This window comes from Manis javanica, chromosome 7 (genome assembly GCF_040802235.1).
Source record: "Manis javanica isolate MJ-LG chromosome 7, MJ_LKY, whole genome shotgun sequence".
NCBI classification, from domain to species: domain Eukaryota; kingdom Metazoa; phylum Chordata; class Mammalia; order Pholidota; family Manidae; genus Manis; species Manis javanica.
The window spans coordinates 30,451,242-30,463,865 of record NC_133162.1 but is presented as its reverse complement, the minus strand read 5'-3'; the positions used below and the strand labels follow the sequence as shown (position 1 = coordinate 30,463,865).

General features: G+C 47.8%; 1 protein-coding gene across 1 annotated transcript in view; it reads right to left on the bottom strand.

Annotated features, from left to right (window-relative positions):
• SLIT1 (slit guidance ligand 1) overlaps window positions 1–12,624 on the bottom strand; it is a 158,125-nt gene that overhangs the window by 125,914 nt on the left and 19,587 nt on the right. The window contains exons 3-4 of the mRNA XM_017664938.3: window positions 10,772–10,843; window positions 6,180–6,251 (exon numbers count right to left, since the gene is read on the bottom strand). Coding sequence (XP_017520427.3) covers window positions 6,180–6,251; window positions 10,772–10,843 — 144 coding nt within the window. The remainder of the gene's footprint in view (window positions 1–6,179; window positions 6,252–10,771; window positions 10,844–12,624) is intronic.

Genomic DNA, 12,624 nt, shown 5'->3' with positions numbered 1-12,624 from the left:
CAGCTGTGCGTGCAGAGAGGCCCAGAGGCAGAGACCAGCTTGCTGCATGCAGACTTGCTCTGAGTAAACAGGATTTTAGTGATTGACCTGCCACTGTGGAAATAACCCTTTCATCCCAAGAACGTTCTACTGTTATTTCTTTGGTCACATTGAATCCATAGTGAATTTGCCCGAGGCTGAAACCCATTGGCAAGACAAAGTTACCCAGGGATACAAAAGGCAGATTCCCTTTGTCAACTGAACCTGTGCAATGAATGTCCCAAAATCACACTCCAGCTGCTGCCTACAGGACCCCTCTGCTGGCCAGGAGGCCAGCTTCCCTCCATGGTCCCTTAGCTGCCTCCACTGGTGCAGCTGAGCCTCTCATGAAAAATAAACACCCTGTTGGGGGGATCCCTGCAAAGCAAGGGGATGATTCCGAGCTAAGAGAGGTGAGGCTGAATCACCCCAGGGGGAGGGGGACCAACACCGACAATGGACAAATGCTAACAGGCACAGCCTGCTTGAGGGCTGTACTGCCGCCTCTAAAGCAATTCCCATGTGTATTCACCTAACATTCCCTGAGAACCTACTATGGGTCACTGCATTTACAACTGACATGAGAGCAGTTACAGATCTCTTTAATCCTCACAAGAGCCTCTGAGGTAGATGTTATCTAGAAGGGCAAACAGGGCTCAGCGAGGTTAAAGGAAGTGCCCCAAATCATACATCTAACACTCACTTTAACTCGGACTACAAAGGTTTTTTTTTTCACCATTTATAAAACTGGGAGGTTTCCTACCAAAAAAATTATACATGCTTCTTATAGAGTATCTGAGAAACACAGGAAAAAAAAAGTCACCCAAAAACAACTCCTGCTGGCATTTTGCTGTCACTTTTCTGTGCTTTCGTTAGAGTGATTTATTTAGCAATCATATTGTCAATACAATTTGCACCCTGGCTTTTGATATCAAAAACCTTTATCTGCATTACTTTACATCTCTCATAAAGTCTACTTTGGATGACAACATAAATATTCCATCAAGTAGATATTCTGTAATTTACTTAACTGTTCCTCCAGTGCTGGACATTTTGGTTATTTCTACATTCTTTTCAGTAGTCTGTATTTCAATATTCTAAATAATGCCACAGTGAACATGTTTGTGCTTCAGTTTAATATTTCCTTCAGGTAGAGAGTTCGAGGTTAAGGTGTAAGATCACTTTTTTGTTTTTTTTAGGTTTGGTGTCTAATTCCAACCCTATCACCAAATCATTTTGTGCTCCAAGGCAAATCACCTCTCTGGCTCACAGGTCCCACATATGGAAAGAAATGGACAGACTAACCCAACACCAGGGGAAATATTAATGAAAAATAACCAGACATAGGACTTTAACACCTGGAAGCTACACAGACAAAATCAACCTCAATGTGGACCTCACCACCTGGCACACTTTGTAACAGCACCTTAGCTGCCATGTTTGGTCTCAAACTCGTGTTCACACTGATTTAACATAACGGCCTCCACTGGAGGCCATTATTTGCTCCAGGTGGAAAGGATTAGTAACAGATCCCTCGAAGTAGCAGGAAGGTCAACAGGCGGGAGACCAGAATCGCCAGGCAGGCCTCCCCTCTTACCCTGCCTCCTACGGGAATGTGACGCCTCCACCTCCTGGAGGAGGAGTGGACCCCATAACTTGACTGTACCAGGTGACCCCACAGGCCCCCAACACAGCTCCTAGACCCAGGATGATTACCTGAGCTAAGCTGGGCCAATTACAGTCTTTCCCCAGAAATTTGGAAGTGGGTGGGACCTGAGACACAGGGATCTAAGCCCCACTGTCATAGGAAGCAGGAAGGGAATCACCCTGTGCTACCCAAAGTTATGGTAGACGAAGATGTTGCCCATAGCCTGGGACTGGTTTGCAGGGAGAAGTAGGACAACAAGGCAGATATTCAGAAAGAACTGGAAAAACCCTTTATATCTCAGTCCTGGTCCCAGATATACCTAACTTCCTGTCCTGGGGAGCTGTGAGTATGCTGGCTGTACCCTTATAATACCCCAGCCCACCCTTACCATCACCAGCTAGCCGGGGTTTCTGTTTCTGAAACCAAGAATGCCTGAGTGCTTCTCAGCCAGACCACTTGGGACAGCTAACAGAGATGTTTGGAATGCCAGATGCAGGTCACTAGACTGGAGGTGGAAGTGGAGCAAAGAATATTAGCAAATGAATCTTCAAGCATTTGCTCCTGTCCTTCCCTATAAACATAGCCAAGGTGAAAACCTCAATGGGCCCAGACGCCAGGAACAACTATCAGATCAATGTAAGTATCTGTTTAATCATTTCCCCCAGAATGTGCACTTTTTGAGATGGCCTGAATTAGGGCGGCACCAGGCTGCACTGGCCCCAGTCATGAACTCAAGTCCTGCACTCACCCAAGTGGGGGCACTGCACAGGAGTCTGACCCAAAAGCCTGTCAGCTTGCACACCTGTCCTTACAGGTATGCTTAGGAAACATCAAGAGGAGAGCTGAAGAAAATAGTCTCCCTTCACCCAGGTCCAGCTCTGCTCCTGCATAAGGAACATCTCTTGCCAAGAGTCAGGCACCCGGTGCCTGGAAAGAAAAGGCAGTACTTGTTTCTGGGAAAGGCGCTGGCTCTAGATCCTGGAAAATTTCCACCAAGCCTGCAGTCAGGAGGGCCCTTCCTCTGGAAGTCCCTCTGTGGCTGCTGACTGGACCCCTCCCCAAGGTGGTCAGCCCCGGGCTGCCAGGGTGGGAACATCCACCCTGTTTCTGGAGGCCACTGCCTCCCTGGCTCTTGCCCCATAGGGCACCAAGAGCAGGTGTCAGGCAAACTCCCATCCTCTTTGATGGTTTTTCCACTCCTTGAATGGAGTTCCTTGTGCCAGCCTTTGGCTATGGAATTGGTTATTTAATATTCATAAAAGCATAGAAATCTTTTTCTCCAGGGATTTTCCTAAAATACGAAGCCATGAAGAGCCCTGGGTGGGGAGCCTGGGGGCTTCAGAACTGACCCTGAAGAGTTGGCTTCACCTTTCCAACCTTGACTTCCTTCTTTACTTCTGTCAGCAACCAAAACAGGAGAAGCACCTGCCTCATGGTGTCAGAGGTGTCAGGCGAAACTGTGCGCAGGAGCACCAGCGCCACTGCAGGGCCCTTCACTCACCAGCCTTGGCCAGGACACAGCAAACACCCGCTGCACACCAGCTCTGCTCCCGGTTGCTTTACGGGCACAATCTCAGCTCAGACTCGTCATAGCCCACCAGTCTAGGCAGGAAAACAGGCTCTGGGAAGTTAGACCACCAGAAAACCAGGACCATCTGGCCTTTGGTTTCCCACCCCCACAGGCTACCTCCCATTCTGCCAGGGACCCGAGCTCTCCAGACACAGGCCAAGAAGGCAGCCACATTGGCCATACAGTGTCACTGTTATCAGGAGGATCTAGGGACATGCAGGGCACCAGTGCCCCTGATGAAGGATAGATTCAAGTACTGGAAGGAGAGAGACGTCTACAGCACTGGCCTCTCCCTTGCAGCCCCAGGTGCTGGTGGAAGGCTCGAGATCTCGTTGTCAGTCCCTCAAAAGGTAAATAGGGCTGGAGGTAATCTCAAGCAAAAGGCTGGAGTTTTGTGGATTTAGATTCCCATGGGAGGATCATGGATATTTTTAAATAAATAAGGGATGGAAACAACCTAAGTGTCCATCAATGGATGAATGGACAAAGAAGATGCAGTGTGTACATACATACAATGGAATATTATTTGACCATGAAAAAAGGAAATCTTGTCATTTGTGACAACATGGATGGACCCTGAGGGATTATGCTAAATGAAATAAGCCGGTCAGAGAAAGACAAATACTGTATAGTATCACTTATATATGAAATTTTTTAAAAATCTCAAACTCATAGAAACGGAGAGTAGAAAAGTAGTTACCACTGGCTGGGGGATGGGGGAAACAGGGAGAGGTTGGTGACAGGGTACAAACTTTCAGCCATAAAATGAATAAGGTCTAAGAATCTAATGTATAACATGATGACTATAGGTGAAAATACCATCTTATATAACTGAAATTTGCTAAGAGAATAGAACCTAAATGTTCTCACCAAAAAAAAAAGGGTAAATATGTGAGGTGTGGATATGTTAATAAACTAGATATAATATTAATAGATTTTGCAATGCACATATGTATCAAATCATCACAGTGTACACTTTAAGTATCTTTCAGTTTTGTCAATTATACCTCAATAAAGCTGAAATTTAAAAATTTTTTGTTTAAAAAAATTAATGAGGGGGAGTAAATCAGGTGCCCCAGAGTTTGATGGCAACTGCCCGCTGTCCGCATGCTCTGAACCCTGGATGGCACCGACCGAGGAAGAAGGGAACCTAGGCAGACACGGAACTCCGGGACAGTGAGGGCAAAGCTTGACAGGCCAAGTGGGCTTGGGGAAAAAATGGACAGAAGGAGACCAAGAGCAAAGATGTTCAGGATGAATTTCTGCAGAATGGCAGAGCTGTGAGAACCCCTTTGAGAGCCGTGTGCCAGAACGGAAGGAGCAGAGACCACAGGAGCTGCTGGGGTCAAGGCCGGCTGCCTGCATGTGGCCAGTAACGGCTTGGGCCTCAAGGGCCTGTGTAGGCCCACAGGTGAAGAGAGGGTAGGGTGGGTGCACCGCTGGGAAGTGTGTCTTCAGATAAAGAAAAGTAAAGCAACCACCGCGCATGCCTGGCACTGAACGGAAGGGCCAACCTACAAGTTACAGGGGGACTGAAGGAGCAGGCCCAGCTTGAGCCCAAGGGTGCAAAGACCAGAAGAAGGGGTCATCACTGAGCGTCACTGGGGAGAGCCCTCCGGACAGGAGGAGGGAGAAACAAGAAGTGACCAGAGAGGCCGTTTTGACAGACTGAAAATCTGAGTTCTGTCTTGAAGACAAAAACTTGAAGGCAGGAGCAATGATTCAGGAGCTGCCTGGAGGCCACTGGGCTAATCAAGAGGTCTGGAAATCATGACAGAAAGAACTGCTGTGTTTAATCAGAGGAAAAGAGACCGAGCTCCGGACCCGAGGCACCCAGCCACATCCCTCAGCACTCGGGCAGCCCTGGGAGCCCCTCCCACCAGCCGCCCCGCTCAGGCGCACCTGCGTCCCTCACTGCCTCTGCCTCCGTGGGAAGCTGTCCTACAAGCTTCTTCAGGGAAGAACCAGCAGCCCCACTGCCTCACACAGAGCTTTTCTGGGCATGAGGAAGGTCTCGGCCAATGGTTTTCCAGGTTGTCAATGACAACAACTAAGAGGACAACAACTCAAAACCCCCCCAACTCAAAACTCAAAATCCTGACAGTCCTTCAAAAATCTAAGTACATGGTTGTTTGCAGAAAGCAAAGCTAGGAAAAACATGAAGTGTTAGAAGGCAGATTTAGGACTCAAAGTTAAGACAATGTTTCTAATACGCAGATCTGTCTAGTAATGGAACTGGTTTCTGGGGAAGATGGTGAACCCCCCACCACTAGAGGTAGCCAGCCAAGACTGAAGGACCCCGTGCTAAGGAGCTACAGAAGAGATTCCTTAGATAATCTCCAAGGTCCTATCCGACCCAAGATCCCCCAAATAAATGTACAGTAGAACAGCTATAGCCACATTTAGCAAATCATAGAGCAGCAGAATTAGCCATTACCCTTTAAACTTGAAAGAACTACATTTACATCAAATAAAAGAATGACTTTACATCATGGCTAATAAGCTTACAGACCTCATTATTCCAGGCTGAAAACAGAAATAGCCCCAAGAAGAGCTCAGTAGAATGAATAAATATTTGACCCAAGGCAGGTTACCAAAGGCAGTGAGAGCTGTATAAGAATGGCCCTCCATTCTAGGCCTAAAACTGTAAAATCTGGCATCACAGTTGTGAAGCATGCCCACCCCAGAACACCCTCGAACCCACCCTGTCAGGGGTGGCACACGGAATGGGGTAACTGCAGATCCTGTCAAGTGCCTGCCATGGAGAAATGCCCGCACAGCTCCCTCCTCCCTACGAAAGGGCCTGGCCTTTGATGCCCTGAGCATTCCTGACCCGAGAGAAGCATGAGGGTCATGGTCACAGGAAAGACCAAACACTGCCCCTCCCCCAGGATAAGGGACAAGACCACAGAAAGAGCTTTCTGGCCACAGAGCTTTACTCACAGCCTGGACAGAGCCTGGTTATTCTGGAACAGCAGTTCTGGTAACATGTGCAGCTGGTTCCGGTTCAGTCGCCTAAAAAGAGAAGAGAGGAAGAGTTGGAAATCGCCTTGATGTCCCGGAGATCCAAAGACTTTTCAGAAAGCACTGGATTCAGAGGGAGCAAGCCCAGGGTTCAAATCCTACCTAACAGGGTCACTGTGTAACCCCAGGGAAATCACCTTCTCTAGGCTTCATTTCTTACATCTATAAAGTGGGAAGTTCACCATGCAACACAGAACAGTATCTGCGAAAGCCCCTCGCCAAAGACCTGACATGTTGCGGGCAGTCAATAAACAGAACGTCTTTCCTCCCATTCTTTCCTCCAGGCCGCATCACCACTTTACATTTGCAAGACTCCTAATAACTTATAAAGCACTGATTCAAATACTGACTGTACTTGAAATGTGAGAGATACCCTAATGAAGTAGGATGGGCCACTCAGTCTGATTCTTCAATCTTTCATCCACATTTGGCTCAGTGACAACTTTTTTTATTGCTTGCTTCAGGACTTTTTTCAAAATGAAAATAGCTTTATCAAATTTTTTTATTATTTACAACAAGGCATGCTTAATTTTTTTTAAATCCTCAAATAACAGAAGAGAAAGTATTTGGCCACCTGCATTTGTCTCACTCAACAGTTTGTGGATGGGAGGATGGGATGCCTTTCCACATCAAACCTTAGAGAACAACCCCTTTATTTTTAATAACTGAATAGAAAGTCCATCACTTCTAATTCCACTATTTGTGGACAGACTTTCCAGTATTATAAACACAAGCAGGAGTGGGAAGTCTACTTCTAGAATATTGGACTATGGCCCAACAAGAAGACATAATGCAGGATAAACCTGGACTTGTCCTGAAAAGGCAGCAAGGTCTAACCAGACTCTTCTTGCCACCTGAGGCAACTAATTCTCAGACACTGGTGAGCAGGACTCCAGCCCATGAGGAGGTATGACACCTATGAAGTAGAGCCTTCGTACTCACGCTGTGGTCCATGGACCAGCTGCAGGAGCACCACCTGGGAGCTGGGAAGGGTTGCAGTATCCCAGGCTCTACCCTAGACCTGAGTAGGAATCTGCATTTCAGCAAAATCCCCCAAGTGGTCTGTGTGCGCACCAAGGTTGGAGAAGCACGGGTGTGAAATGCAGCCCTGCCCACCAGTCTAGAGCGGTGTGACTTTCACACATCTATCTCCTGTAACAGTTCTACACGAGGATAAACCAACTCGACAAAAGCTTTCTTTTGCTGGGAGAGAGAAACAAACATAATTCTACATGGCTAGCAGTAACCAGTCTGGAGTTACCTCCTAGGAGGTCATCCTCCATCTGATATGGGAGAAAGGTACCACTTTCCAGCTTGGTACAGACAATTAGAGCTGCAACTTTAGACCAGCTGGGAGCAGTTTACTCTAAAGGGCCGGCTCCTAGGGAAACACATGGCTGCCTTGGGAAAAAAGGGACCACCAATATAATCCTTAAAGCTACAGGAGTAGACATCAGATCATTCCAAGTTCCTCAACCTCGTCCAATAAATTAGTCCTGTATTTATACTGCCTGGTAATCATTGGGTTTTGTTGTTTTGTTTTCCCCTAAGACTTTCTCATTTTTCTGGCTTCATTTCTGAAAAACACTTAAGAAGAAAAGGGATTCTATAACCAGTTTAAAGTGGGAAATTGAAGGACACCAAAGGAGGGGCCCAGGATGGTGAGGGACCTGCAAGCAGCCAAGAACAACAGTATCAGTTGCGGCTACTGATCCTCATGAGCCCCCCACTATGTGTCAGGCACCAGGGTAAATGTTGTACTGGCATTACCTCACCATCGGAAGGAAAACAGAATGAAAAGGTTCTTTCCTTCCTCTTGAGTACAACTACAAGGACTTACGTCCATGTATGTACCCTCCCGCCTCCTCCTCGCAACAACCCTGCGGAAAAGGTTTTACCACCACTATCTTGCCACGTGGCTTGGCTCTTAACAGGTGATCAGGACATGTTTGTTGACTCTGTTGAGTTGTCTGTTTGACAGTCGGGAGAACTTGGATGCCCAGAGGTAAGTGACTCACCTGAGTCACTGCCTAGTGGTGGAGGCAGGTTTTGAAGAGTGCCTTTCCCTGGCTCCCCATTCTCACTGCCCCCATATTACATGGACCCCCACTCAGTCAGCTCAGGGTGACTGAGCACCCCACCCCCCCCAGACCAACTGGTGCCCAGGGCACGCCAGTCCTTACAGCCAGCAGGGCCACACACCTCTGCCTCTGCAGTCAAGTCTATAACTGCTTCCTAGAACCAGTTATGTCTCTTCCCAACCCTGTTTGTGCCAGAGGCATTGAAAATTGCAATCATATACTGTAATTAACTATTATATAAATACATGAAATACCAGTGTGAAAGGAGAGAGTCATGCCTAGGAAAACTAAGAATGCTTTGGAAAGAGTCAATAAAAGGAAAGCTGCTAATTAAAGGGTTTCTTGAATTAAGTAAAAAACAGGGAGGGATCATAAAAGAAATTCAGAATTCTCCACCCAGATCTCTTCCAAGGGTCTTTACAAAATCTCTTCCACCTTAAAGAAAACAAAACCAAAAAGCAAAAGCAAAGTATATGTGTGTGGTTTACATGAGGAAAACAATACGGCATCTCATACTGAAAGGAAAGGCCTTGGCACAAAAAAAAAAGAGGGGGAGGTAAATAAATGCACATTTATGTTTCCACTTAAATGAAATGTTTAGAGTATATGTAATGTTTACAACTCCCCCACTTTTAACCAACTTTTATGATTAACTGACCAACCACTGGTCCCCAACAAGTCAGAGGAGAGGGTGCTAGCCACTCAAGGCCAAGCAGCCACATACCCCAAGAATAACTGCCTGCTGGGAAGCTGCTGGGGACCCACCCCAGAAGAAAGAACTGGAAAAGGACAGAAGGGACAAAATCTGTGGTGACAAGTTGTGACTCAAAAAAAAAGAGGGCCCTGCCCAGTCTTGGGTGGCAGGAGTAGGCATGACAAGGGCCACTCCAGTCCTGTCTAGACCCCCCACCCACCTCGCCTCCTTCAGGGCATGGCAGCACCAGAGCCAGACCCAGAATGGGTCAGGTCCGGATCAGCCCCTCCTAGCCAGGTCATGCATATGCAGTTTGTTCCGAGCCTTTTCAAGAAAACAAGCACGGGATTAACCATCGGTTCCAGCTCCTTATCGCTCAGTTTTAGGCCTAGAGGAGGGGTGCAAGAGAAAGATCACCTTGATTCTCTTCCAGGCTGCAGGAAGGCAAGGAGAAGCCATATTCTTTTCCCTTTATTACATACCTTATTTTCTTTGAAGAAAAAGAAAAAAGTGAGGTATTAGGTCATAGTAATTAAGAGCTCAAGCTCTGGAGGCAAAGTGATCCAGGTTCTAATCCCCTCTTCTGCACTTAAAAGGCAAAGTGTCTTAACTTCTGTACACCTACATTTATCATCTCTAAAATACCACTGACCACAGTGTTGTTTTAAGGATTAAATGAGATACAATGGGACAAAGAGCCTATCTTGGTGCCTGGCACAAGTAACACAATCAATAGTAGCTATAATTAAAATTATAAACTTATCATAAGAAAAAAAGAGAAGCACAAAGAATAAAATTAAAGTTACCTGTTATCCCACTATTCAATGCAATGAATTACTCTTTTCAATTATTTTCCTCCTCTGGTATGTATACAGCTAAAAGTTTATTTACAAAAATGTCACTTCCTGCCTCTTCCATTGAACATCATATTGTGAGCACATTCTAATGGCCTTAATTGTTCTTTAAAAATGTAATTTGATACCTATGTCTCTACGAGAATGACAATTTCTGTATTTATTGTATTTAAATAATGTGCCATTATTAAAGCCTGATACACAAATTTGTAGCCAAATCTCTGATTAGCGCCTTAAAATAAAATGGACTTTCTACTTCAAAAGGTATGAACTTTAGGACTCTTGACATCTACAGCCAAACCAAAGTACAAAAATGAGATCAGTGGCCACCGTGACCAGGAGTGCCCATTCCCCACCTTACCCACACCACATCCCCAAAAATTGACCAAGACGCACTCTCAAATTCAAGAAGCCTATACAGAATAAACCATGCAAATCAAAAACGTCTCCACCTCCAGTTTGTGGTGGCCCTGAACACCCAAGACACAGCTTCCCTGATGGTCCCCTTGGCACACCAATGCTCCCCTAAGGCCACACCCATCAACGAATGCTGGTTATGCCTGTGGTATGACATTGCAGGAAGGAACTTCACTTCCTCTGGACTGCATGGATTTTTTGCCATAAAGTATTTTCAGGGACAAAGATAGCTACATTTGGAATGTGGGGGTGAGGAAATCGTCCAACTTTCTCTTTGCTGTCATCTCACAATGACACTGTGACCACTTCCAGGGCCACAGGTGCCCCTGGCTCCCATTAGCAGGCAGGAGGCAGGCTGGGCACACAGTCCTCTCCCTGCACCCCCTTGCCACCAGCTCAGCCTGCTCAGATCCCCACAGCACCAGCACCGCCTGCCCTCCTGAGCCTGCACCCACAGATACTCACAGCCGCTCCAGCTCCTTCATGTCGTCAAAAGCCCCCCGTTCCACCACTCCAATCTGGTTCTCCATCAGCTGCCTGGGGAAGCAGAGATAAGGACAGTCACGGGATGTTGGACAACGATTCCTAGATACAGCTGGCACAAGGGAGTGCCCAGAACACATACAGTTCCTGCCCTGACCTGAGCCAACAAAATCCCCCACAGTTTCCTCGCAGGGGCTCCTGAGAACACCTAGCCCTAATGGGAAAATGTGCTTCCGGTCCCCACCTCATGCTGATCCCTCTGAAGCTGCTGCTATAGCGGCAGGGCACCAGAGCACCAGGTCACCATGCCAGAGGCAGCAGGCAGCAGGGGCCAGCTCTGGGCTGCAGGCACACGTGCCCTCCTTGGGCCCAGAGGCGCATGTCCAAGAGCCAGAGCAAGGGGATGGGCCAGCAGCAGGGGGCAGGGAGCTGTGCCAACTGGGCAAAGCCCACACATGCAGCAAACACACCCACAGTTGGCAGACGATATGCCCTCTGCCTGCACCCCTGCTCCACTTGGCTCCATCTGGTGCCAAGTGAACCACCTGGCTCCATGGGACTCTGCATCCCTCACTACCAACATGCCCTGAAACCCAGAACTAGAGGCTGAAGGGAGGTACTTTTCACCAACAGATTGCTTTTTGCATTTTGAGATCATCAAGCATGTGTTTCTCCCTTCCATTTCTCCTCTCTGCTCTCAAGCTGGTGGCTGTGTGCTCCTGTGTGGACCTTAGAAGAGGTTAGGAGCAGAACAGGGGGCAGAAGCTACCACTACACACTTCTCTTCCTCTATTTTGTTGCCAAAAACCTGTGCTGCTGAGGAGTTGCCGCTGGAGGCCTGGGAGAGGCCAGGGAATGTAGGAGGCATAGAGGGCTACCACAGACTCAGAAGGGATTCCTAGAAGCTAGGAAGTAGTCAGAGGCCAGTGGGTTCTGGAGCAGCGGAGATTCCTGCCCAGTGATTGACAGCTGTGACCCCTGAGAGGATAGATCACAAGGTCCCCAGCTCCTCCACAGACACTCAGAGCTTCAAAGATAGCAGTTCTCAAAGAACTGAGGGCCCTTGCACTGCCCTAGGGGTAGTGAGTTGGGGGACTCTGTCTGATATCGCATGCCTTAGAATGCACACAGCAGGCTGATCCTGCACCCCCAAGATCAGCAGAGCAGGATCTACCCCTTCCCCTTGCCCCTCAACCCTGCCAGGCCTAACAATGGAGGTACCACGGATGGCTCCATGCTCACCACCTCCCATATCGCCTCTGTCAGGCAGCCCAGGGGAATTTCTTCTATCCTCACTGCCCCCACTCATCTACCCTCTCAAGATGGGAGGGCTGGTGGGCTTGCTGGGAAGTCTTTCTGGGGCACAGGTTGGAAGAACTGTAGAGATTGTTATAGACTGAATTAGGTCCCCCCAAAAATTCATGTGTTGAAGCCTTAACCCCTAATATGACTGTACTTGAAGACAGGGCCTTTAGGGAGGTAACTAAAGTCAAATGAGGTCATAAGGATGGGGCCCTAATCTGCTAGGGCTGCTGTCCTCATAAGATGAGTAAGAGACACAGAGAACTCTGCACACACTGAGGAAGCGCCACATGAGGGCACAGTGAGAAGGTGGCCAGGAGGCGAGGCCTCAGCACACAGCAGCCTGACGGCTCCGTCATCTCAGATTTCTAGTCTCCAGACATGTGAGAAAATGAATTTCTGATGTTTAAGCCACACGATCTGTAATCTTTTGTCACGGCAGCCCGAGAAGACTAAGAGAGAGAACTAATGATTCCTCGTGGCCCCCTGGTCTTCCCACACCCCAGAAGGCACCAAGGGACAGGACAGCCCCC